The 27,140-nt window shown below is 33.8% G+C and overlaps 2 protein-coding genes across 4 annotated transcripts; both read right to left on the reverse strand.

Moving 5' to 3' along the window:
• Window positions 1-1,689: 1,689 nt before the first annotated feature.
• Window positions 1,690-8,342, reverse strand: LOC148627613 (uncharacterized). 2 transcript variants are annotated; one of them, XM_088575870.1, is made up of 8 exons: window positions 7,487-8,342; window positions 7,010-7,153; window positions 5,695-5,897; window positions 4,685-4,782; window positions 3,948-4,164; window positions 3,512-3,637; window positions 2,798-2,984; window positions 1,690-2,181 (listed from the first exon to the last, which is right to left on the reverse strand). In XM_088575870.1, the coding sequence occupies exons 1-8, from the start codon at window positions 7,767-7,769 to the stop codon at window positions 2,066-2,068; spliced, it is 1,374 nt and encodes a 457-aa protein (XP_088431996.1). In that variant the 5' UTR covers window positions 7,770-8,342; the 3' UTR covers window positions 1,690-2,065. The 2 variants fall into 2 exon arrangements, with proteins under 2 accessions (XP_088431996.1, XP_088432004.1); XM_088575878.1 differs by lacking the exon at window positions 2,798-2,984.
• Window positions 8,343-11,917: 3,575 nt separating this feature from the next.
• Window positions 11,918-22,193, reverse strand: LOC148627614 (mitochondrial carnitine/acylcarnitine carrier protein-like). 2 transcript variants are annotated; one of them, XM_088575888.1, is made up of 9 exons: window positions 22,054-22,193; window positions 20,596-20,688; window positions 18,443-18,570; window positions 17,350-17,440; window positions 15,389-15,506; window positions 14,746-14,818; window positions 14,246-14,355; window positions 13,428-13,552; window positions 11,918-12,754 (listed from the first exon to the last, which is right to left on the reverse strand). In XM_088575888.1, exons 1-9 carry the CDS (start codon window positions 22,147-22,149, stop codon window positions 12,692-12,694), a joined length of 897 nt encoding a protein of 298 aa, XP_088432014.1. In that variant the 5' UTR covers window positions 22,150-22,193; the 3' UTR covers window positions 11,918-12,691. The 2 variants fall into 2 exon arrangements, with proteins under 2 accessions (XP_088432014.1, XP_088432024.1); XM_088575898.1 differs by lacking the exon at window positions 22,054-22,193 and adding an exon at window positions 20,988-22,024.
• Window positions 22,194-27,140: the final 4,947 nt, after the last annotated feature.

The raw sequence follows: 27,140 nt of genomic DNA on the forward strand, positions 1-27,140 counted from the left end.
ACGTCGCCCCACGTATACGGTGTGTATATCATAATATATCATGTAAAGTGCGTGCCCTAATTTGCTTTAATAGAGCGTCTTCACTACAATAAAAAAAAATGCACGAGTAATGTCAACTGAGGATATTCAATGATATTTAGCAAAATAAAAAAAAAAACACAAAAAAACGAACAAATAAACAAACAAACAAAACAAAATTGGGAGAGGGATAGGATAATATGCAAGATTTGCCCGAGAACATTAATATGTTTCTTGGTACCACGTGTTGGTTTTTTTTTGCGAATGGTAAATGTTATTCCAGATTTTTCTGCTAAAGTGTTTTTTTTGGGGGGGGGGGTGCATATTTCCCCCCTCCCAAACACCCGCCCAGACAGCATTCCTACGTTGGGCCGACGTTGGTTCAACGGAGTCATTTACGTTGGGCCAACGTAGAGTACCCAGTGTTGGCCCAATGTAATGCCAACACTGACCCAACGAATCCCCAATGTTGGCCCAACATAAGCCCAACGTTAACCCAACCATATAGCCGGAAGATTGTATTCCTTAAGATATTAGAATATAATTTTATTATGTATTTCCTGGTCATGCCGCAGAGTTCCGATGCTGTGCACTCCTACAGAGTAAGGGTTCCCATTTCACCTCATGAATAGACATATGATACTATTAATCGATGTTTTGTGTTTAAGATGAATGTTTAGGATATTTTTACATTGAAAATATGTATACATTTGTTTAAAATGAGAGACGACTTTTGTTTTGAAAAGGTGTATTGTGGTCTCAGTTACAAAGCTGCATGAGGAGGGAATAATCATGTACACTGTTGTTAAAAAGTAGATTTGGTTATTCATGATAATTATTTTGTGTTATTAAGTTCTAAATATTAAAAGAAATACTTGTTGCATGAATATTAAACATGCAGTTAACAGAACTCGATAAAAGAGCCAACAATACTTTTTCGAAAGAAGTAAAATTATATTCATAAATATATATTTTTTGGTTTTTCAACGTTGGCCCAACTTAGTATCGCAGTTTAGGTGCAACACAATATTTGCTTTCATACATCCTGATTTGCTTTCTAGTCTTACATTCTTGAGACCGACATACGTTTTTGCATCGATAATAATATTAAGTCTTTTTTAACATGTTTGTTACCAAAGTCATTTCGACGTTGGTTCAATGTTGGCTCACTGTTGGCTCTGGGTTGGACAAATGTAGAATAATGCAAATAATGCAATCATGGTTTTGATTTAAAAATCTAAATTTAACAATACTTTCACGCAGAATTCGCTTCTAAAACAAGTTTTAAAGAGAAGCTTAAAATGAAATGGTTGTTCAAATATAGTAGGGCCAACGTAGAACCTTTTTATGACATGAAAGTATTTAAAATTTCAAAATGTCGTGTTTAATCATTTGGTTGTCAAGTAAAAACCATTTTGGTTAAAAATAAATCAAGAAGAAATATTTCCATAACTACGGACTACTACATTAGGCCAACGTTGGGCTAACGTTTTCTTGCCAACGCCAACTAAAAGCCAACGATCCAAACATCAGCCAACGTTGGCCCAACGGAAGCATGCTGTCTGGGCGCCCCATTGGTATCTGGTTCTTTTGTACATAATAGAAACAATAAGTTGAAAACACATGTTGGCATTTGGCAGATAAAATTATTATAGACATAAGATTGGATGGAGAAAAAAAATCTCTTTTTATTTTAGAAATATTTGAGTACAAGAAATCAAAACCAACAGTACTGATAAATACATTATAACAAATGTAAAAATAGAAATAGCATTTACAAATACACAATGTATCGATGGGAACAAGTAGCACAATTCTAGTAGTTTACAATTCATTCGTGTCGTAATATTACTTTGTTTGAAGCTTAAATATCTATTGAGTTTATAAATTATTATAAAGTACCTTAAATATTAGATCATGATTTCGAAACAACTTTTATCATAAGTTAAATGTAAATATGATTTCATCACGAAACAGAGAAATTTGTAATCAACAAATTATTTTGATGAAATTTACATTCTAACAAACACTAAAATAATATCTACTGTCATCGGACACACCGCCCTAATGCCAACGGTGACAAGTCAACTCCACCTCTTCCATTCCTTCTCTTTACTGGAAAACAGTTCCACAGACATAACGATTCATCAGCTCCTGCAGAGGCTATAAAGAAAAAAAGCAAAGTTTATCTAAAAAATGACAATATTTAAATAAGGTTATGAGTAAATAAATGAAATTAAGGCTTCGTACACACATTTCAATAACTGATACAGTGGGCGTCGGGGTTGCACCCCCTTATGTTAAGAAATTTTGTCAATTGTTTAAAAATAATGACAAAAATGACCAAATGGACCCCCCTTGCATTATATGTGTGCACCTGTGTAAGCCCCCCCCCCCCTGCATTGTATGTGTGCACGTGTGTAAGCCCTCCCTGCATTGTATGTGTGCACGTGTGTAAGAATTTGAATTCGCGTTTGTTTGAAACTGAATGCATGCTATATGTACGGTTTTATATATGAGGCATATAACCTAAGTTCAGAACTATAATACAGTAGTCAAGGTCAGGAGTTCAAAATATTATCAGCCCTACGCTCAATTATATAGAAGCTTCATGTTTAAACATAAGTTTTCCAGTTGATTCATTTTTAATATAATTTATTTCTTATGAAACTGTTGGCTTAACAAGCATCAAGAAGACATTTATCAAAACTGAACAAATCCGATTACCCTTCAGATCAAATGATATATATATACAGTATATCCGAGTTGAGTTATTCACCTAATGTAGTCTTATTGGGGCTAAGTGACATATGTAGCGGTCTTGCTATATGCTGACTAAGCCTTGCCACAGGAGAAAACTCGAATTGGTTCATTTTCCAGAGTATGATGTCATTGTTTTCAATATTCAATGAACCATGACTAGAGGCCAATTCTTTATAATCTTCAGACCACAACAAGCTGCAAATCTGAAAAAAGTCCAATTTGAGAAATGCATTTTTCTTCACTAGGAATTGGTTGTATCCTAAGGCGGGTCTTTCCGATTGTAAAAGAATTGTAACGGGGTACAGAAAAGAGGCAAACTTTGCTAACCTGCATAAGATCATTTCCGAAAAGAATCAAGGTCTAAAATTAAAAAAAAAAAGTTTCATTACTTAATGAATAAGCAGAATTATTGCACTGAACACTTTTCTTTTCAGATGTAAGCAGGACAGATGCAATATAGAATGACGTACAACATATACAGGTTTAAAAACAAAATTAGAGTTTTGTATGATTGTTGTAGTGCCATGTGTTATATGGACTCCCCCTTTACTATTGCACAGAGTTTATCAGTACTACCCTTTATAGAAGCAGTGGCGAATTTTGGGGATTCGGTTTTTGTTGAAAAATTTTCTTAAGTTGCACAATAGATGAAACGCGCAAACAATAGCCTGGCCTGGTATCCCCTTCCAGTGCCTCTGGGTCTGAGTCTGATAGAGGTATTCAAACAGACCTGTGATTTTGTATACATTTCTGCCATTTTCTCTCCTGTGTGTATATGCCATAATCGAATATGTCCATCACTAGAACCACCGCCTGTTGCTATGACGCTTTTCCTCCATGGACACCAAGCCAAGGCCTAAAACAATCAACACTTTGTAGGAAAAGTACACGAATATTTTAACACACGAAAATGTAAGGTGATAAATATCTAAAGACACAAACGGGATCGTGTATACTAATAAAAGTATTTCATATAAATAAATTTAAAGATATTTTAATTATGTCCAATAAAGTGTTAAAAAATAACCATGACAAATGTTTTTAGTTTCATTTCATATATTGTTTAAGAGTTCTTCCATAACTGTTTAAAAATACCAATTTGAAATACAAATGTACTTATATTTGGACTATGTGTAAGACAATTACCGGGAATAATCAGAAGCTACCTTCGAGCAAGCTGTATGAGCTTTAATTTCCTTGTAATGCTTTGTTGTTTTAAGGTCCCATATACAGACTATTCCTTCGTCTCCTCCACTCGCCATGTACGTGGTACCCTCCGCCACTTGAAGTCCACAAACTTCCCGTCTATGACCAATAAATTCTGCTACTGTCATATTGGGTGTTCTTGGGTCCAACAACACTATATTGCCGTTTCTATTCCCGCTGAAACACAATTTATATAAATAAGATGTTTAAAGGGAACTCTATGGGTTACAGTCTTTTTGCTAAAACCACACGGAACTAAATCAAGTTAAAGTTGACCATGCAAGACTGAGACCGGTGCAAATCAACAATGGCTAAAAAAAGTCTTTATCTCTCTTGGAAAAAAGTACATGTCTAATGATCTTGTATTAACATTATAGAGTTGTATAAATGTCTCATATCTGATTTCATGAAATGTCTAATTTCAAGTTAATGATATATTCGTCTATCGGACTGTGAAGGCTTTAAATATAAAAGGAAGATAATTCTTGTAACTGAATGAAATTCTAACGTGTGTATTGACATGCTTATTTCTTTCGATAGCCAGTGTTTATTTAGGCTATGCGGTGAATTTTGTTGAGTTTTTACACTTGCTTGGAGAATCATTTATTTTGTGGTGTTGTGTGTGTTGTTTTTTTTTATTCCGTTTATAGTAAAGGTAAAACAGAGAAGAAGATAATATTTAGTATTTATGACTTACCAAAATATCCCCATTTCACTCCAACGCAACACGCTTATGGGAACACGATCTTTCAGCGAAGTTTGTTGTGTAATTTTGACTTGCGTTGGATCGCACATCTTAAAAGACAAGGAACCGTATCATTTTGCAATAACTGAGTCTAAAATATTACTGATATTTCACATTTTCAAAATAGCAACAGTTGATGAACTACAATAGCCATAGAGGAGTAAATACTTCTTATTGCAGATCATTTAATTAGGTCGAAAGATGTTTCGCATTGAAAATTTAAAGTAGCAGTCTATATAATAAAAAAAAATCAGGCAGGGGGTGATTCATGCATGTCAAATTCAGAATCAATCATGGACAACACTCTACATTTTCATTCGGTTGTTGCACTTTTGAGATAAATTGTACATAAAACTAGCACTAAGCAAGACTTATAGTTCTTGATTTGCTTGATTTGGTTGATTTTAGTTTGAGATGACTGTATGATTTTCTCAAAAATAAGATCTAAATACAGAAAACACCATTGATTTCATTACGTTAAAATACAGTAAAAAGCATCGCTTGATCGGTGGATTTTTCTACACCATGAATCGCCTCTACCATAGGCAATGTCGGAATCTTATATGGACTGGTACTTAAGTGTGATAAAACCGAAGATTTCCAGCAATGCAAGAGGCGGTTGAAAAATTATTTGGAAAAGATGATACAGAGCCTAACATGAGACACTTTACACAAGAATTATAACAATTGTAGTTTGCATAATTGCACTATATATGAATGTGCCCACAATACGTATTACCCCCGTTCACAAGATAGAAGCAGGACATTAAAAAATATACCAATATATACATGTACCTATTAAATGTCAGTTTGTACCTATGTAATAGTGTCAAGATTACAGGTATAAAATTATGATAAAAATTAAAATATTTTTCCTAATTTCATGGGTAGTATGCCCGGCTCGCCCGTCCTTGGATCCGCGCCTGTTTTTGTGGTTCTGAAATAGACCGACTCAAACATACCATGACATTTCCGTTATTATCTGCTATTCCAACCATATTTCCTGCAGGATTCCATGATAACGATGAAACATAAAAGTTTTCGGTGTTAGCATTTTTTACTTCAACTTGGACACACTCTTTGGTTTCTGCATCCCAGATGAATGCAAGATGTTGTAAGGAGACTGCTATCTTATTTGTAGAACCCCAGTCTAAAATATTCGTATCTGCGAAATTAGAAGAAAACTACAATTAAGGTGCCGCAAAAAAATCTTATTAAAAAAAACTCGTTTCAATTTTTTTACTGCTTTAACTATTATGTGAAATTATGACAAAGGTAGCCGCTCACGTACTCCTACAGTGTGAGATGTTGGAATTCCTCCATACTCGGTACCTAAGCCATGAGATTCTGCTTTGCAAGCCATCTCTGACATCGCTGGAGTACTCACACTACAGATCAGAAGTAAATACAGGGCTACTCACCTATCTATACTTCGCATGAAATGTACTACATACAGCTTTAAAACTATACAGAAAATACGCCACACAAATTTAAATTCTTTACTCGCCTACTTAAAAGTAACTAAAGTTGCGAGGATTTGTTTCTCGCGCATACATTCCCCCACCATATCTCTCTTACAATGATAGGATCACAATAAGTGCAATACAACATATGGGAGGAAAGACTCGTAAAAATAGAGTGTGTTTAAAGAATCTGGATCAATCATACATCCTCATATATAGTACACTGATTTCTAAAACCGAGAACTTATAACTTCATATATTCTAATATATTTTATGATTTAGAAGTTAGTCTGCTCGTCTGTCTTCTTATCTAAAAAGTTCTTTCGTGTATCTTATAAATACGATATAAACGTTTTTTGTACTACTTATATAAATAAATTCGGAAAGGGATATAGTCAGTCCGTGTGAGACCCGACAGGGTAGTCAAGGATGTTAAAAAAACCCTTAGTTAGTTATACAGTCCGCATTTGTATTTAGAAATGTCCAAATTGAAAGGAATGTTTAAATTAAAAATACGTTTCGAGTTTTCCCTGATCTTTAATTAATGAAACTCTAGTAGATCTCCGTGATTTTGGAAAACGGTTTTTATTTGTTGTTTAATTTCTGTTTAGAACTTGTGTTGCCCATTTTTTTCTACACTAGAAAGACCTATGCCTATTTTACCATACTAGGAATGCCACGAGTTGACGACATTTCAGTTCTCATCGATCAGTAGATATGGTCAAATATGCAATAAACATGGCAACACCAAATGAGTGATGCTCACTAGTGTGTCTAGGCTTTAAATTTAAGACTAATTAGAATGTCTACTCACAAAAATCGTCCCGTAAACATGGCATGTCCATGACACAAGTTGGAGATGGAATATACCGCCTAGTCTGGAGTCTTCCCCGAGGACTTCTAAATACTTTGTCCATTGTGCTATCAAAAAATGGAGGGTGGAGAGGGCTTGCGGGACCTGAATGAGCATAAAACGCATCTTTAAATATGTTTCTGATTAATGAATTGGAATTTTATTTTACACATATGTTTTAAAAATAAATCATTGGAGCTATATAATGAGAGTAATTTACTAGGGTCTTGATTCAAACTTACAACACGATTGAATACAATTGCTAGTAGAACAACCTGTATTTCAGAACAATACTTTACTTCCCTTATGTTAATACCGTAAGAAGGTCTTCAACGAGTTTTTTTCATTCATAACATTTACGATGTTACTCATTTTTTGAGTACTTGGGTGATGACCACATACATTTAGTAACTAACTTATTGAAAGTTATTTTCTTACTTCTTAAATTGCTCCCAGAATCATTTCTTTGCACAGTTGGTAGAATTCTATTGATTTCAGAATCGAATGCCCCAGCTAAAAGTTCGTTGTAATACATATTTTTATCGTCTTTGTATTGCCCAGGTTCCTTTCGAGGAGTTTTCAGCGGTGAAAGAATTTTTCTATGTGATGTATGAATATCCAAATTTGGTCTGTATGGAATGAACCTGTCAAAATTATTCTTCGAACGGAAAGGGTGTCCATGTCGTGAAGGTTTACATCCTTTAGCACAATCACCGTCCATAATTATTCACTCAGTTCATGATTACCTACTCGCATTGACAATAGGAGGTGAACTCGATTTAGCCGTGAGCAAAAACGCGTGCCTTTAATTTTGTTTGGCTTCAAGTCAAGCCAGACAACGGGGATCAAAAAGTCAAATGTAATGTTTCTGAATCGGAAAAGTGCACGGATCTCACTTCTATGGATATATTTTTAACCCCCCGCTTAAAGTGGTTAGAAGTCACAATTACCATTGCACATTTCAGGGCCGGATCCAGATAGTTCTGATCCAGAAATCAATGAAAAGGGGATATTCACCATTTGTACCAAAGTTTTACACCAAATTAATAGTATTTTCAACCAAAGAAAGGTTCCAACCCACTGGTTCCGCCATTACAGTTCCGTTAAGTTGGCTATAAAGAGTCTGGTGCGCTATTTTCTGACATGGTGCCGTGGATAAACGGAATTAGAAAGAGTAGCTACATCATTGTTTTGTATGAATTGAAATGTAAAGGTTAATAACAAGTGCAGAATTATAGACTGGGCATCTTAACGGCCATTTGTACATAATTTACCTGAAAAAAAATAATGTTGACTAAGTGAAGCAACGTCTAAATATGTTTAACATCACCAGAAGATGGTAAAATTTAAATTGAATATTTCGGATAACTGACTCATAAAACTATATAGTTTTATGAGTTTTATGCTGAAGAAGAATATCAGTTATCCGAAATATTCAATTTAAAATTTAAATTGAATATTTCGGATAACCGATATCATTCTTCAGCTTCAGCATAAAACTCATAAAACTATATAGTTTTGAGTTGTATGCTGAAGAAGGATATCAGTTATCCGAAATATTCAATTTAAATTTTATCATCTTCTGGTGATGTTAAACATATTTAGATGTTTATTTAATTTATTGTTATGTTTCGCATCGTTTTTAACGATCCATCACCCCGTAAGAGTGATTGTTGACTATTATATATATATGAATGCCACCTTACCGAACTGTAATGTCCAATATTTCACATCTCTTCCGGCGCTACTTTGAGTGACACTGGGTCGTTTTGCAAACGCATCGGGTCACTCCAAAAGAAAGAACATCGTTTAGCTAGATCATTTAATCTCAGTTTCCGCTATATATATGACGTATTACCGTTAAACAGTCCTAGTTTCGGGATTTTGATACATTGCATCTACCCCAAAGAGCTTGAGATAAAGGATACTACACTGTGAGGTCTTGGATCGTTACGATGGATCCCTCTGCAACATGAAAACTGATTTGTTCAACGTGTCATACCTTTCCTGTCCTCTTTCGTCCACCCCGGACTTCACTTTTTATGAGCATCTCTGCGGGTGTTTCTAGAAAAGCAGAGGACACTTACCCTACCGGTGCACCTGGTCCATGTTCCCAGTTTTTAGTGGAGTCTGAGTTGCTCATTTACTTTTATTGCGTTGTATGTATTGCTTTAGTTGCTTTATGTTCTTTGTTGTGTTTATCTGTTTTCCATGTCAGGTCTTTGTTCCTGGATTACATTCTTTTGATTTCCGCTAGTATCTTGGTTCCCTTGATTACTCCTGAACTCGAGACGTCACTCAATACTCTAAGTAAGAGTAAATTGTTATCAAACACAGTATTCTCCAGTACTGCATCAATGTCATGTAACTGTGACTTCAGTTTTTTGATAAACGGGCTCCTTAACTTCTTCGATTCATACATGGACAATGAAGTACGAAATGTTCTGTATCTTCTATATAATGTGTACATAATGGATAGTTATCACGCACATTATACTTGTTAAATCTACTTATTATTTGAAGTTTTTATACACCCGATAACAGTCTGGCTTTCTTTATAGCAATAGGGTCAAATCCTGAACTATATAGCCCAAACGTTATGCACCTTTCCAAATTTTTTAGAGTTGTGTAATCTAGGTAACGAAGAGTTGATTTTTCACGAGTCATGTCGCCAATTCTATCCACCCACAGCGCATTAACGGTTTTCTTCGCAGCAATTTTCCATTGGTGTTTTGACGGAATAGAGTAGTAAGTCAAATACAGATCCAAAGTTATATGTTCTCATGATTTTTTTTTTGTACATAAACAAACCAACTATGTGACGAATTATCTTTCAAGACCAACTGTCTAATTCCAATTTCGTTTTCAATTTGGTTCCGTCTCATAAATATGGGTTCTGCGGTGTCAGTATGCTGTTAATGAGAATTCTGTTTGATACCGAGACCCGTTTTCTAGGGGTAGGGGTACTAATTTTAACATTTTTTTTAAAAATTCATTCTTGAAAATTAGTTTTTCGTGACTTATCTTTGTAGAAAATTGAATTGTTCATCGAATGATACCAAAATTGAGACGTTTTATGTGAGTAATGACTTGTAGAGTCGAATGTTTGTGACTTTTGACCGAAAAACCGAAAATCCCATTTTTCGCATTTTTTAATAAATTCTGACTACGAAAATCGCCAAAATTCATCAAAAGAATCCCAGAAGTATAAAATGTGATAATACTAAACAGACAATACCAAATAAGCCATTTTTTTACTGGCGTATAAATACTCTAGGGGTATTGACATTGAAAAATATGTCAATATAAGCGTTTTTTTCGGCGGGGTAGGGGTAATTTTTTTTCTTTTTACCTCAAAACCCTAAGTGTTACCGCAATTTTCTTGGTACTATTGTAAAGCTGAGACATTAGGTTACATGATGATACATACATTTGTCAGTTTACTTCGATCTGTATAAAGAAGAAGTTCACAGAATAAAAAAAATTTAAAAATAGATTTTTGCCTCAACGAGGTATAAAAAGTAGCCAAAAATACAAAATGCTTTAGTTTATTTTTTGGCGACAAAAAGATTCGTAAATGGGAGGTATATGGGGACATGAAAATCATATTTTGGTTGATGAGTGGGGGGAGGTGCACGGGGGGTTATCTCAGCCCACGTACTATTATATCCGTGCATGCCAGCTCCCATGAGTGCATAGCTGGTATGTCTAGCCATTTTGATTCTTTCTGAGACAATATTACTTCCACTGGTGTTTCTTTCAATTCCAACATAGGTGTATTCATTAACATATTCAAGTAGTTTTTCATGCAGACAAAATTCATCAGTTTTCATGCCCTCTTTTGTTATTAAATGACATAACTTTGCTTTTTGTTTCACTTATCAAGTATCTTTCACTGTTTGCATAATTTTCTTGTAAATTCAACATACTAGTAGTTTGTAAGGAAAATGGATCTTCGGCTAACAAAAGGATGTCATCAGCACATGCCGGAAAAGATACATGAATTGAATCTATGTGAAAGTCCAGCTGTTTAGATCAAGTAGCTGATTAATACAGTGTTCATAAAAAGAGGGCGACAAAATTCCTCCCTGTTGCTCGGAAGTCTCTCGATAATTGTCCCTCCCACTTGACATTCGAACTCATCTCTTGATAGTATTTATATACTATTAGCCAGTTGTCATCCATCACTCCAGCACGAAAATATATCAGTGAATCATGACATACTACATCAAAAGCCTATGAAGCATCAATGTATGCAACATGTAGTTTTTATTACGGTCTCTGGCATCAGCGAATTACTTAGTAATAGAGCTGCATTTGATGGTGAAACATATTTAGTAAATCCCCTATATCTTGAACGTATGAAACATACATCATGGTAAACAGAAGTGCAAGAACCGTTTCCGTTAGGAGAGGACAGAACTCCAAAAAGATAACCTTTTTATTAGTAAGCGAACAGTGAAATAAGTCACCAAGAAATCATGTTTGTAATGAGATAAAAGTCATTTGAACAATTTCTATATTGGAGTGTATTTTTTGGTTTGTACGTATATACAACTTTTCTTATAGATAAAAAAATAATTTAAATATTTACCAGTAACTCTTTTAAAGATTCATACAAATGACTCACTCTACTTTTTTATATAATGCTTGTTCCTAACCCGGAAAAAAGGAGGGAGTTACTACTTTTTCTTTAAAATGTTCAAGATTATACTATATTTCATCCGACAAGTGCAGCAGTCGAGTACAATAATTAGTGGCGCAAATGGATTCCCGATTTTGTTGAAGTAGGTAGCACAAACGGATATTTCCAGTCCTTTGGCATGTACAGATGTACATGTGTAACATGGCACAAAAAAACTAGGTCTACTGAACTCCCATTTTACTCCATATTTTCTTCATGTGACATTAATACATAATACCAATCACAATTGTAAGTAGAAAAATTACAATGTATTTTATACAATAAAAATTACATTCTCTTATTAAATCATAAGCAAATAATTTGATACAAATTCATCCATTACTCATTAAAACATCTGAGTAATAATTATACATATACCAATTACTCCTTGACTTTTCGTATAGGATTCATTGTGCATGCATAATCCTGCATACAAAAATTATGACTTAAACAAATAGGAATAAATTTAGTCTTTCCTCTTTTTTTCAAATTATACCAGACCTTGAGATCCAAACCTTATAGCCAGGTTAAAATAAATCATATGTAAAGATTCCAATAATTTATAGGAGGATTTACAAGTGTAAGAAGCTTCCATCAAATGTAACAGAAATCACTATTGCTCAACCTCAAATTCTGTTTTCTCCACCCTTAACCTAAAATCAAGGGATCAATTTCACAAAAATTAGTAAAAGTAAAATTGATTGCAAGTTATGACATCAAAATGCTATTTTCTGTTGTGATGTTATTACTTATGATCAACTTTATCACTACAGCTTTTTATGAAATTGAGGCCTGGATCCTTCCCTGTAAACATTACTGACAATTACTCAGAATCAAAGGAATGTTGACTCTACTGCCTGAAGGAGTATTGATTGTACATTCTATAAATATGTGTCTTTAAATATCACAACATATCTGTTACCATTGGCAACATTATAACGTTCTAATATTTATGAGAATCACAACCCAGGTGCAATCCAATCTAAACCTTTCATTGCCAACTCATATCCAAAGAAACATGCCTGGAAAAAAAAAATACTTGGAAATATTTCATTTTAATATCTGTAATAATTTTCATGCACCTCATGTTTCAATTTCCATCACATAACATTCCATACCAAAAAGTTCCATTTTTTTACCCTTAAGAGACTGTTCATGTAGAAACCAGATGGATCCTTGATATTGGTGGCACATAGTAAATTATATCCCACCAATTTACTTGTGCCAGTGGAATTTTAAACTCAAAAAAATGTTAGAAAGAACACATTTTTTTTGTATCAAAAGTGGTTGAATCAAATTTTATGTTCAAAGTTACATAACAAATCAGCTAAATCATGAACAGAACATAGAGTTATTTCCCTTTATTTGAAAGGTTTTCTATGTAATTTATTTCATTCTTATCATTTAAATTAATTAAAAACAAACATTTTTTTGTTGAAAACATGAGTTTGTGATCTGCAATAGATGAAAATTTTGTAAAACAGAATTTGAAATGTGCCACCACTGTTTCAATGAACTCCCTCTTAAAGGTAGTTCATATTTTGGAAAGTAGATTACTTTATTTATCATGTTTATCTTTATATCATGTCATATAATTTGTTCTTAAAGGCATTAGATACCTCTCCATTTTCATGGCTGTATTGAACAAAAGTATTCTGAATTTAATGATTTTACTCAACTCCTACATATACTTACTGCATTAGCTGGGAAAGCCCTGAGAAAGACGGGTGTTGCACCTCTGTACAGTGACATGAAGCCTTCTTCTCTCATCAACTCTCTATATACATCTCTAATACCATTGGGATATTTACCAGCTGGTGCTGAAAAGGTATGAAACACATGAGAAGTTTATTTGAATGTTGATGTCACCATAGGTAAATGTTAAAAAGTTTTCAAATGACTACTAAGGGAAAAAAATATTATTCAAAAGTCATTTAAATTTCCCATCGCAGTACATGTACATATGAAAATAATTTTAACATGCCTTTAAATTACATTGAGCAAATTTTCTATTAAGTGATGGATTTCATACAAAATTAATAAAAATGGGACGGACAAACAGCATGATCGCTAATACCTCCAACTTTTAACCTGGGATATAAGATAAACAGACAATGTTTGTTTAAGCCCACAAAAATGTATGTCTCCCCATGTTCCAAATTCAAAGGGGTATAATTCCCACAAAATTCAGTTGATCATTAATTTCTTCCTACCTACAAAGTGTAAAGGAATTAAGTGCAGTAGTTTCTGATGAGCTAACAAAAGTGTGACAGACAGACAGACAGACAAGGCAAATATAATATGTTTCCCTACCAAAGATGGGGATGCATAATTAATTAATGTAATTGTCAATACAATATAAACCAGGTAAATTGTAAGTTAAATTATTGGTATGTTATTTTCTATTGATATTTATATATGGACCAATTTTTTACTTTAACATTTTTTATAGAACAGCTTCTGGTGAATACTGTAAACAAACATCCCCAAATAATGTAAATGATATTCAGTACCTGTTTGGTATCTTGACTTAAGTACATCTTGTGGTAGAGCAACAGCCCAATTAAATAAGCCAGCCACACCGCCAGCAAATAATGTTCTTCCCACGCTTAAATCTGATCGACTGAAAAAAAGATTAATTTATAAATACAAGTAATTTAAGTAAACATATATTTATATGTATCAATAACGTAATATGACCAATTTAACTGTTAGAAATGATGCCGTCGTTTTCATTTTATCGTAGATACAAAATTTTTCTATTACATGATCAATAAACAAATTCATGAACTTTGAACCACATCCCTTTTAACCGGACTACTTTTACCATTGTAATAATCCTGTCTAAAAAAAGTGTGTGTATTTTAGCGGAGTCTATGCGGCAGTAGAGGAGAAAAAGTTTACCAAAACGGGAATGGCAATAAGCCTTACAATGCTGTATACAGAATTTACTTGGATTATCTATAACAGAATGTGCTCTCTCTCACAGAATAGACACATTCAAAGATGATACCTTTGATTCTTTGGTGTTAATGAGTACTGTAACCATTCATAAGTCATAAAATACATTCCACTGGCAGGAACATCTACAAAGTTAGTTACATACCTCCAGTAGAAAAATGAAAAAAAAACATACTTGTAGTACCTTGCTCAAACTTTCACTGATATAAGATATTAATACATGAAATACATGTAGTTAATTTTTGTGTATACAACCAAAATTAAGCATATCTGTAACCATGTGTTCACCGTATTTTCACAAAAATTTCAGTAACTTAATGCCAATAGCTTGCCTTCCATACACAAAAAAATGTTAACTTTCTTGTCTGTAAATGGTAAAAATGTTATCAAAAACTAAAAAAATGTGTTGCCGGCTACAGCTTAATACAACTGCAAAAAATCTGAACAGTAGGAACAAATCTGGACACAACATTCAAACTTGGAACAGCTATGATCAATTTAGATTGTGATTACATGTTTCACACACTGTCAGATTCTGATGAGAATGATTTTATATTTGCAATTAATCAATGAAATCAGACTAAAAGAAAGTTTCAGAAAATGTTTGTTTCTTATTCTGTTTTGCAGTTGTATGTAAACAAATGATCAATAAACGTACCAAATTTACTGTTTTATATTACATGTAAATACAATACCTCTTAGCAGTGTTGCCCCTGTCCCTCTATACACACTTCTAATGCCTCCCTCCTTGTATAACTTTTTAGCACAATCTATAGGACCATCATATAACTTTTTGTGGGAATCTGCTTGAATCTAAAATTTAACAATGGCATCTTGCCTGAATCATATTAAAAATGATACATTAATACAGAAATTGAAACAGCATTGTAAGACATTGTATACTAAATGACAAAAAAGAAAAGACATACAGTTCAAGGAGGTAGACCTAGGGTAAGGGACACAACTCATACAAATCATTGGAATGTTATGCATTCAGCATTTTACATCAATCTCTTGTAAGCATCAAAGTAACTTGGTGCAATTTCATTCTGTTTCAAATGAAAGCTTGAAAGACTTTAGTGATTTGAATGTGATACAAACATACATGTATCACTGACTTCATGAGTTATGTCCCTTATCCTAGTTCTACCTCCTTCAATACAAGTCCTTTTAAGAATCAGGTAAAATAAGGAAAAACTGAAACATGTATGTATAAAACCCATCCATCTGACAATATCCTTTCAGGCAAGAAGTCTTATCTATATAAAATGACAACAATTTGATTTCTGCATCACTGAAAACTTTTCATTAGAATATTGAAAATCAAGACTTTGACTGAGTTATATGCCACAAATGGTTATTTGCAGTGCATTTCAATGTCAATAAATAGCAGATAATAAGCTGCCATTACCAACCTTGATAATAGCAATTTAACAGAAAACTATGTTTTTTTGTGTTCCCCAATAAGGGTAAGATATAATTTATTATACCTCCACAAACAAAGTTTGGAGAGGAGATTTTCAAAAATCATCCTCTCTGTCCATCTGTCTGTCTCTTTGTCTATCTGTCCACTCCTTCTAAACTGCTCAAGGGATTTTGATTAAATTCTGTAGGACGGTTGAATATTATAAGTAGACTTCCATGAAGGAATATAGTTTCTGTTGGAGGACTCAAAAGGGAAATAATCAAAATTAAGGGTTTTATTATTAAAACCTTGTAGGAGCAACTCCTGCAAATCTGTTAAGGGGATTTTGCTATATTTTTATAGGAAGGTTAGGTATCTTATGTAGATGTTGGATATCTTATGTAAATATGCACGAAGGAATATAATAACTGTCTGAAGACTCCAAAGGGAGATAATCTTAATTAAGTGTTTTACATGTTGAAACATTGTAAGGACAACTCCTCCTAAACCACTTAAGGGATTTTGATGAAATTTTATAGGAAGGTTGAGTATCATATTTTTCATTAAGCAAAAAGAAACATAATAACTGTCAGCGGACTCCAAAGGAAGATAATTCAATTCAGGGGTTTAACATATTAAAATCTTGTAAGTGCAACTCCTCCTAGACTGCTCAAGGGATTTTAATGAAAATATAAAGCAAGGTTATAAATCATATGTAGATATCCATGAAGGAATAAAATTACTGTTTGGTGACTCCAAAGGGAGATAATCCAACAATATTTTTTTCATTTAAGGCAAATGAAGTGGAGGAATTATCTTTTTGAGCTTGCTCACAGTATTTCTAGTTGCATTTTTGCACTGTTTTCCTTTTGAATAAATCAAATGAAAATATGGGCCTGAGTAGCAAAACACTGTATCCTCTAGAAAAAACTTTCTGAACTTACAGTTTGTTGAGTTTGTACATTATCTTAAGGACTGAGTATCAATCAAATTTGGCTATTTTGGTTGGTTATTGTAAATACTTGCAAGTCATTTCACACTAGTTTACTTTCTTTAAAAATGTTTACATAACTAAAATAACATTCCTCATCAGCATTGAATTTACTGATACTAGATGTACCTATATATATCAGTAAACTCAATAAGGAAATGCAGGAACATTTATATATAAAGTGATCATTCTCTGTCTGTCCATTCGTCCATCCATATTTTTTTGTTGTAAATAGTATTAACATCCAATGAAAAACCTACCTGTAATAAACATTTAATTCTTTCTCCTGGTGCCATGATAACCGTAGTAAATACACCAGCTAACATTCCAGCTTTAAATAACTGTGCATACCTTGATAATAAAAATTACACATCTATCAGGTCATATATATCTTGTTCTTATTTATACTACAGAAAATCCTTTCCTTTCCACATTAAAAGCTTAGTAAAAGTTAAAAAAAACTTTTGATAATAGTAATCAACCATAAGCCCCAAACTACTATTTTAACATATATATCATGGGCAATCAATGAAAGGGAATTACAATCTGTTAACAATCCATTTAGACATTATGAAGATAGTAATGCAAGTCAATTTGTGGTTAACTTACATGTGTATGTGCATTATCCATTGATGACACATGTACCTTTTTCAAAATCCACATTTAAATTTGCAATGGAATGAATATTTTATAAAGTTCTAATTAGACCTAATCATAAAGTTTCATGCAAATGCCTATAAGACATCATTTGAGAATGATTGCTATCAGAATGATTCTTTTTTCACTCTAACATTTGAATGTGCATTCAGCACACAATGTCAATGCCAGTGACATTATGAAAGCATATTCCGAAAAATGTGTATTGAATATCGCAAATCAAATGTGCATTGCATATGAATGATGCAAAAATCAAGAAAAATGATACTTGTTAATAATGAGAATTTAAACATTTACAGAAGCAGTAACAGCTGACATGTTGATATTTCTGATAGGATTTTATTGATGGTTCATGGAAAGGACTTAATTCTGCTAAAACTATGTAGAAAAAACAGTATACAGATGGTGTACTGTATTTCCAGAAGTCAAATAATACGCTGCGTACTATTTATATGTAATAAATTTTTTTTTTCAAACATTTTAGTTGTTTTTTTTTAAAGCTTGACTTTGCTTAAATTGACTTGTTTTTAATGCTATCTTATTTATGACTTTTTTTCACATTTTTAAAAAGTGAAAACATTTTATGTTGATTTTACAGAAAAACAAAGAGCTACAATGTAGTTCCTATGTTCTTTTAAATTGGCAAATATTCTGAATGCTCAATGATACAAAAACTTCCTTTTTACATGTACTTACGTTAGATCATCTGTAGGGTGTTTCTGTTGAAGTTTTTTACCTACACCAAAACCCAAGAAACAGACAGCAAACATAGGGGCAACTCCAGCTATTGGTGCAGCCATCCCCTTGTACAGCCCTTTTATACCCTGAAGGAAAGTGACAAAAGGTCTAGGTAAAGAAAAAAAAACACTGTGGCACAATGTAACAAGAGGCTCCCAGGAGACTGAATCACTCACCTGGTCGAATTTTGCCTTTCAAGGGCAATAAATTTAACAAGACGTTGTCCAACAATTTTGACTCAAGAAGACTTTGGTAGGACTTATCATAGGGATCATATCAGAAATTGAAAGTTTCTATCTACCATAGTTTTCAAGATATTGACTGAAAACTAAAAAAAAAACAAACCATCATTTTTCATCTTTCAAGGGCAATAACTCTTACAAGGAGTTGTCTTGACAACTTTAATCCCTGAAGACTTTTGTAGTCCTAATAATAAGGATCATTTCAGATACTAAAAGAATTTGGCTAAATCTAACGATTTTGCAGATATATGCGAAAAATTACTGTCTGACTCTTATGTTACAATTTTAGTAACGGCTGCCATGTTTTTCAACAGATCATAAATCCCCAGATCAGTTCTATGCAGAATACCCCTGGAAACATTCATACCAAGTTTGGTTCCAATTGGTCAAGTAGTGTCAGGGGAGAAGATTTTTGAAAGAAATAACATTAAAAATAGCAAAAAATGTTGAAAAAGGGCAATAACTCCAACATGGCTCAAAGGATTAAAACAAAAAATGACCGCAGATAGATCTCATCATGCTGAACACTTTTATCCAGTCTAATTTACCTTAATCTAAAGGTTTTGAAGATATATGCAAAAAACCTCTGTCTGACTCCTATGTTCCTTTTTTAGTAATTGACGGATCAAAAATCCCCACATCAGTTCTATGCAAGATACCCCAAGGAACATTCATACCAAGTTTGGTTCCAATTGGTCAGGTAGTGTCAGAGGAGAAGAGGTTTCAAAAATTGTTACCGACGACAACGACGGACACCAAGTGATGGCAATAGCTCACATGGCCTTTGGCCAGGTGAGCTAAAAATCTCTTATACACTGAAAATAAAATAATGACAGTAATGCAAAAAAATTAGGAAGTGCTTTACAAAAATAAAGTACCATAAAAACTTTTACTGGAATAGATTAGCATTTTTATTGAATTCCAAATCAAAAAATCTTATTGTCAACTACAATGATGGTGATTGCATCATTTTCTAACATACTTTTAAAACCTTTTTTCCTTCATGCATATCTACAAATGATGCCTAAACTTCTTATAAAATTTAATCAAAATCCATTGAGCAGTTTAGGAGGAGTTGTGCAACATGTAAAAATACTTAAGTTGTATTATCTCCTTTTGCAATCATCTGACAATAATTATATTCCTTCATACACATCTACATATGAAGCCCAAACTTCCTGTAAAATTTCATCAAAATCTCTTGAGCAGTTTCGTCGGAGTTGTGTTGATGAGAAATGTGGACAGAGTGATGGATTGATTGACAGACAGGTTGATTCCCATAACCCCACTTTGTTTGCAGGGGTATAATAACAGTGGTTGTGAAGGCAAAAAAGAAGTTACTGCAAATCAGGCACTGTAAGTGATTAATTAGGACAATGAATTTCCTTCTGTTTTGTGGATGGGGTATGGTCCCCTGCAATTTGGGTGACAGGGCAGGAAAATTGTGAATTTGGAAAATAATATATAAACCAGGAACATAAAGGAAAGGTTTTTTATTACACAGTACTTTTAAATTATATCTAATCAAAATCCTTGATGAAGACGATTACACTTTCCTTTTTATTGAAGCCTATGAGTTGACTGGATAATAAAAATTGATACTGTAAAGTTAAGAAAGGTTTTGTACATCTTACAAATCTTAACATTAATTATGTAAAAATCCTGACTCTCTTTCAAGTCACAATTAGATATTTGGGAAACTTGGAGCATTAATCTCTTTGGGAATGGGGACAAAGTTCGGAATCTACATAAAAGTTGGAAATTGCTGTGAGAAGACATTAGCAGAATAACTGCTTGAAATATTTTCTAGAAAATACAAACTAACTGTTTGGTCTTGATATGTACATAAAGTTTATATATATAATATACCTCTTTTTTAACTGTTATAGCAGCACAATCAAATGTTCCTTTGTAAAGAGGAGGTTGTCCAGGCTTTGGCTTTGGCATGGTCTGGAGACGTACCTGATTTAAAATAAAGGATACAAATTGCGTCACAGATTGAAAATGTACTAACTGACCCCACCTAATTGAGGTATACAATTAGGTCTTTCAATATATCTGCATGTGTAATAAGCTACGGTAACAAGAAAAATATAAATGTTACTATAGACTTAGCTCACAGAAAACTACTTAACGCAAAGAAAACTATAATACATAATTTAAATATGGTGCATATTTGATGTAAAATATAAATTTGTACTTTAGAAAGTCTTAATGCAGGTTAGACATGGCTAGTTTCACATTAACTGGTATAGACTAACTTTCATTTATTATACTTCCAGTTTGTCTGGTAAGTTGTCTGCAACAAACCATTAGCTAAGAACCAATAACCAAGTCTGTGGTTCAACCCCTATATCTTGGAATTATAAGTCATGAATGCTAATCCACCTCATCCTATTGTGCTCATCTACTAGTCTCACTGAGAGAACGAGAATAGAATTAAAGAACGCAATTTTTTTTTATCATATATATACAAATGTCTCAGAATTGTAAGGGTCTGAAATATTCCCAACGATGTTAGAACTGCAAAATTTGCAATGCAAATTTTTGGATGTTCCCTCCGCTGGACTCGAACTGTGACATCTGTGACAGCACCGGTTACACCAAGTCCAGCACCATAGACCACTCAGCCCGCTAGGCTACATAAAAATATATCTTCCCTGTATTAATTTGATTCAATGGAGCAGTGTAGCGAATAGAGTCATAACATTCTGAGATGTTTATATGTATATATATTTATAAACCCCTTCATATTAAGTTGATGAACATGTGTGACATATACTTCCACCTGGTAGGGTTTGTGTAGAACAAAAGAATTTTCCTCAAGGAAGTGTATATTAAACATGCTCTACACATGCTTATTGACTATCCCACACTTAACACATGGGGTAATACCCAAATAAAACCTAAATTGTCCATAATCAATAATAGCCTTTAATAGGTAACTGTGACTGTGTGCAGATAAACATTAAGTTTTTTTCTTGAGAAGAAATTTCAATTTATAGGAAATAAATTCTATTGTGTAGTCTTTTTTATTGAAGTGATCTATAGATTGAAATGTATGGGAAGTCCAAAGTCCACAAATATAGTCTCGAGTAGATAAGGATGCCCGATGTAAGTCTGTTATCTCATATAATCATACCAGTTCGTTACTTTCCACTACTAGATTATCTAGATACCATTGATAAAAAATAAAATGTTGAGCGTATTATCGTATTGTCATAGATATTCAGTCGATCCTGCCACTGTCGCAGAGCAGACGAATTTCATAGCCATAGGCATGACTACACATAATTCGTTTTGCATATAGTTTACTCCTTAAATCACCTTAATGGTATCAAGAGGCTGCCCGGTGAATACCAGACATACTCCACCAAAACCTCCAGCAATAAAATCCTTCACTGGACTGACTTTCTTGCCCATTTTCACGCGCCTGTACTATTTCGAAACCGGCCAAACATTCACCGGAAGTAATCAAGCATATGTAAAACTCAAATCAAAAGTGGATTTACATTGAGATTCGGATTTTCTAACTGGTGAGTTTTGTGCGCATTTTTAATTTACTTGGTATTTCAAATGGGATTCTCAAGTCCATTTAAAAAAGGTACTATATCCATTAAATTTGGAGATAAAATTGAGGTTTGGGGATCAAAATCATCGGATTGCACCATGTATACCGAATATAAATGTCACGGCTTTGAGTGAAAAAAAACAAACAAAAAAAACAAAAACAAAAACAAAAACAAAACAAAACAAAAAAGGGGCACATCAATACAGCTGATAGCACTTTGGATTTGGTTCGACAGTCTTTCACTGAACAGCCAAGTTTAAACATATTTTATTTGCTCAAAAACAAAATTAACTGGACAAAATTAAATGAACAGCCAAGGGACAGTATGAGCACAACATTTAAGCTTGATAATATATTGATTGAATTCTGATTACGATCACACATTTGACACAGGATAAAACTTTGATTATAATCAAAATATTCCCCTTCCCCCTAATTTGGAATGGTTCCAGTCACAACAGTTAAAACCAAAAATTGCCATATTCTGTGCGGTAAACCAATAGCAATGTAATACTTAAGTTATTGCACGAAAACTAGATTTATACGCCATACTATTATACGACCGCACTCAGATCATATAAGTTAAAACCACGGATCCTCTACATTTGTTACCAACAACGGCCCTAGCACAAGATGACTTTTTCACTTCCGAAAAATCACTTGTAGGGTTTGTGGAATTTGCTAAGCAAAGACAGTACAATTTCTGTTTATTTGTTTGTTTTTGGTTTTGTTTTGTTTTTCAGTATAATGCCATTGTCTGACCGTTCGTCTGTTCCCCCGACCGTCTACTTTTCGCGTATGTCTCCTAAACAACTACGCGTATTTAGTCACCATTATAAATATATATCGTCAGCCGTTTGTGACGGTCGGTATTTACAAACTGAAGGTTTGTTCTCTTACTATAATTACTGAATGTATCAAAATATTTGCTATTCCTGAAAAGACAATTACATGCAAACATTCTTTTAAAGCTGCTGCTATACATGTAGTGGTAACTTTTCAAATCAGTGTTTCGTCCCTATTTACGAATCGTATGTTAAACGTTTTTTTTTACAAAATCCGGATACTTTTCAACATAACTTTGAACATTATTATTGAATATGATATTTTAATTATTTCCGTTTATCGGAAAAAAATCGGAAAAGAAAGTCGATAATCGATTATAATTAGTTATTGCAAAGCTATGTTTTACAGTCGTATAAAATTTTCGCATTTGTAGTGCGTTTATTTATTACATGTAAATTTTCCATTACAGGTTCAAGTTAGGAGTAGTAATACTGTGTTGGTAGTGGGCTGCACTAGTTCAATCCCGCGCGCCTCATCAACTCTATGCGATGCCGCCAAACGACAGAATAGATAGAAGCATTTATATATCTTTTTAGAAGGAATTGAGTGATCTCACTAATGATGAATAACATCTGAAATGACAGAAAACTTGACAAATATGTTCCTGGAAATATGTGTCATCCCCAAGAAACCATGCATGTAAAGAAAAGTTACATTATCACGTACGAATTTTCAGTTACTAGTTAAATAGAAGTTATATATCGGTTTACCCCATTGAAAGAGAAGTCGAATTTGACAGTTTTTTTTTATTCGAACTCCGGAGCCCCCGCCCCGTGCAGGTCCGGGTGTTAAAAAGAATAGGCCTGCAGCAGCGCTAAGCTTGTCGTAAAAGGCGACTAAATAGTGCTCAGAAACCTAGCCTGGGGCTAGACGCTCTGCCCACAGAGCAACTGGGATGTGTGCCCCAGGTGGTGGAATGGGGTACCCCTGGCGTGTTACATGCTGGGGTTGTCAGGCTATAATACGGAAAACCTGACCGCAAACCATAGTGGTGCGCCGTGTTGGGAAAGATGCCACGTTCCTCGCACGTTAAAGAACCCTGCTGTGGTATTCGATAGGAGTATGAACCTTTGCGCTCCGCCACAGGAGGCTAAATTGCCCGACCTTACCCATCCCCCTTTTTCCAGTGGCAATCAAAATTTGTCGACCCTATTATCCTTGTGACCCATCCTTTTTTTTCATTTCATGTTCATTTTATCATCCATTTCATGTTCATTGTCTGAATATAGCTGAAATATTGCTGCTCGGACGTTAAACCCCAACAAACAAACGAACATTAAGTACTTCTCTGTCTATGAATCAGGCAAAATGTTCATAAGGTGTGGCACATGAAAACAAAACGCAGAGATTGTATTGCATAATCCTAGTATTTATACCTCATAATCTCCAGAAATAACCATCAAAAAGTTTGTAAACTGTGCCTTTTTAAGATATAGATCGGTCAAATTTAGTTGAAATACATTGTGGAAAATTTGCCAACAAAAATTTCCACTTTTTCCTATATAACAGTCAAATATTACCTTCGTCACAGAAACTACAGGATGAGTTTAAATTACTCTTCGTTTGTTTTCTAGGTGTATTGAATATTTTTCAGAAAAAATTGCCTGATTCTTACACAGAATGGTACTTAATACTTTTAAGTATGCCAATTTACTTGTAGGGTCTTATAAATCTTTTTTTTTACAGTTTGTGGAGAGTTTCGCAGTCACAAGTTTTATGTCTAATAACGAGATTTTCGATTTATCGTATATGACTTAAGCCGCGAAAATCAACCGTCTACAAATGATCAAATGCGGTATCAATTGATAGATTATTTAAAAAGGAACAAAAACACCATTTTTAGCTCACCTGGCCGAAGGCAGTGTGAGCTATCGCCATCACTTGGCGTCGTCGTTAACAATCTTTCAAAACTCTTCTTTTCTGACACTACTAAACCAATTGAAACAAACTTGGTATAAATGTTCCTTGGAGTACCCCACATAACACTGATGTGGGGATTTCTGATTCGTCGAAAAAATAGCCACCGTTACTAAAAATAGAACAAAGGGGCCAGGCTGTAGTTTTTTTTTCATATATCTCCAAAACCGTTAGGTTTAGCCAAATTCTGACACAAATAAAAGTGTTCAGCATGATGAGATCTATCTGTGGTCAAATTTTCGCTTTAATCTGTTTGGCTCTGTTGGAGTTATTGCCCCGTTTCAACTTTTTTTTTGCTATTGTAAAAGTTATTTATTTAAATAATCTTCTCCTCCGACACTAATTGACCAATTGGAAACGACCTTGGTAAGAATGTTCCTTGGGTATCCTGCATAGAACTGATGTGGGGATTTTTGATCCGTCGAATAACATGGCTGCTGCTACTAAAAATAGATCATTGGGGTCAAACAGTAGTTTTTCGCATATTTCCCCAAAACGTTAAGTTCAGCCAAATTCTGACACAAATAAAAGTGTTCAGCATGATGAGATCTATCTGTGGTCAAATTTACTTTTTAATCTGTTGAACCAGGTTGGAGTTATTGCCCTTTTTCGAGTTTTTTTGGTTGCTGTTTTTCATGTTATTTCTTTCAAAAAATTTCTCCTCTGACACTACTTGACCAAATGGAACCAAACTTGGTATGGATGTTCCTTGGGGTATCCTGCATAGAACTGATGTGGAAATTGTTGATCGGTTAAAAATCATGGCTGCCGTTACTAAAAAAGGAACATAGGGGTCAGACAGTAGTTTTTCGCAGATTTTATCTCCAAAACCGTTAGGTTTAGCTAAATTCTTTCAATTGCTGAAAAGATCCTTAGTATAAAGCCTACAGAAATCTTGGAGGTGATCAAAGTTGTAAGACGACTCCTTGTAAGAGTTATTGGCCATGAAAGGTGAAAAATGACTTGAAAACTATGATAGATAGAAACTTTCAACTGCTGAAATGATTCTTATGATAAGTCCTACCAAAGTCTTCTGGAGTCAAAATGGTTGGACAACTCCTTGTTAAATTTACTGCCCTTGAAAGGCATAATTCAATCAGGTGGGCAAGTCAGGCTCCTGGGAGCCTCTTGTTTAATGTTAGAACTATTTCCGAAAGGCAAACTCATATTCACTACATACAAACATTGTAAACAACACACTTCAGACATTTAGGAAAAAGTTATAACGCTAATTAAAAATCTGTTACGTTCTTGTGCTTACTTCCCAGTATTGTGGTTTCACACATCTAGTAATGACATAGAAATCGAACCCCTCCTTTTTTTTCAAATAGAGTAATTCAAACAGGTTTTTGATTGCTGAATTGCATTTCATAGTCTCTGGTTCGTTTTTAGTTGGTATCCAGCCTTAAATTGTGTCTTGGTTGACTGACTGCATGTACAAATTTCAATACCACTTACCCAATCCCATATAAATGAATGTTACGGGGAGTTGTTATAATTATCTCCGAATTTTCTATTCAAATTAAAAAAATATTCTTGTACCCAATGCACATGTACTACACAATACATAGTTCAAGTAGCAAACTGTCTTCTAGACATTTGCTGCATTTTATTGTAATTTTTTTGCATCGTCATTTCAATTTGTATAGAAATGTAAAGGAAAAGGACAATACAAACATATGATATCGAAAACTCTAAGTTCTGTGCTATTTAATCAACAAGATTACAGTGACCTTGCACATACCTTCAGACTAACCATGTCAGAACAGTGAGAGAGTCCAAATATATCACATTATATCTGTGGATACTTTCCCCATACACTAAATCATTAAAATTGTACAAGTGAATGATTCTAGATTTTAACATATTCGATGTGTAATACATGACATTTATACATAGTTAAATAATTATTGTATTCTTTGACTACCAGTAATGTAAAATTGTCCATATGGTCAGGAGACTCTTAAGAGTAGTCAAGGAATGTTAAAAACCCCCTTAGTAGGAGATGGGCCTATGTTACCTTTTGAATTTGTTAACACATGAAATAATAGAATGTTGTTCAATTTATCCACAACAATGT

This window comes from Perna viridis, chromosome 1, assembly GCF_037379345.1.
Source record: "Perna viridis isolate PV_CMFRI_1.1 ecotype Kerala chromosome 1, ASM3737934v1, whole genome shotgun sequence".
Taxonomy (NCBI): Eukaryota; Metazoa; Mollusca; class Bivalvia; order Mytilida; family Mytilidae; genus Perna; species Perna viridis.

What these genes read in the sequence shown, in the direction of transcription:
- LOC148627613 (XM_088575870.1), bottom strand. Translation starts at nt 7,769, where the DNA reads ATGGACGGTGATTGTGCTAAAGGATGTAAACCTTCACGACATGGACAC. An exon ending in ATGTTTACGGGACGATTTTT is followed by an intron (nt 5,898 to 7,009) that starts GTGAGTAGACAT and finishes CTAATTTCGCAG; the next exon opens with ATACGAATATTTTAGACTGG. An exon ending in ATAATAACGGAAATGTCATG is followed by an intron (nt 4,783 to 5,694) that starts GTATGTTTGAGT and finishes TTGTCTTTTAAG; the next exon opens with ATGTGCGATCCAACGCAAGT.
- LOC148627614 (XM_088575888.1), bottom strand. Translation starts at nt 22,149, where the DNA reads ATGGGCAAGAAAGTCAGTCCAGTGAAGGATTTTATTGCTGGAGGTTTT. An exon ending in GAATTAAATGTTTATTACAG is followed by an intron (nt 15,507 to 17,349) that starts GTAGGTTTTTCA and finishes GTTAAATTTTAG; the next exon opens with ATTCAAGCAGATTCCCACAA. An exon ending in AGGGGCAACACTGCTAAGAG is followed by an intron (nt 14,819 to 15,388) that starts GTATTGTATTTA and finishes CTAACTTTGTAG; the next exon opens with ATGTTCCTGCCAGTGGAATG.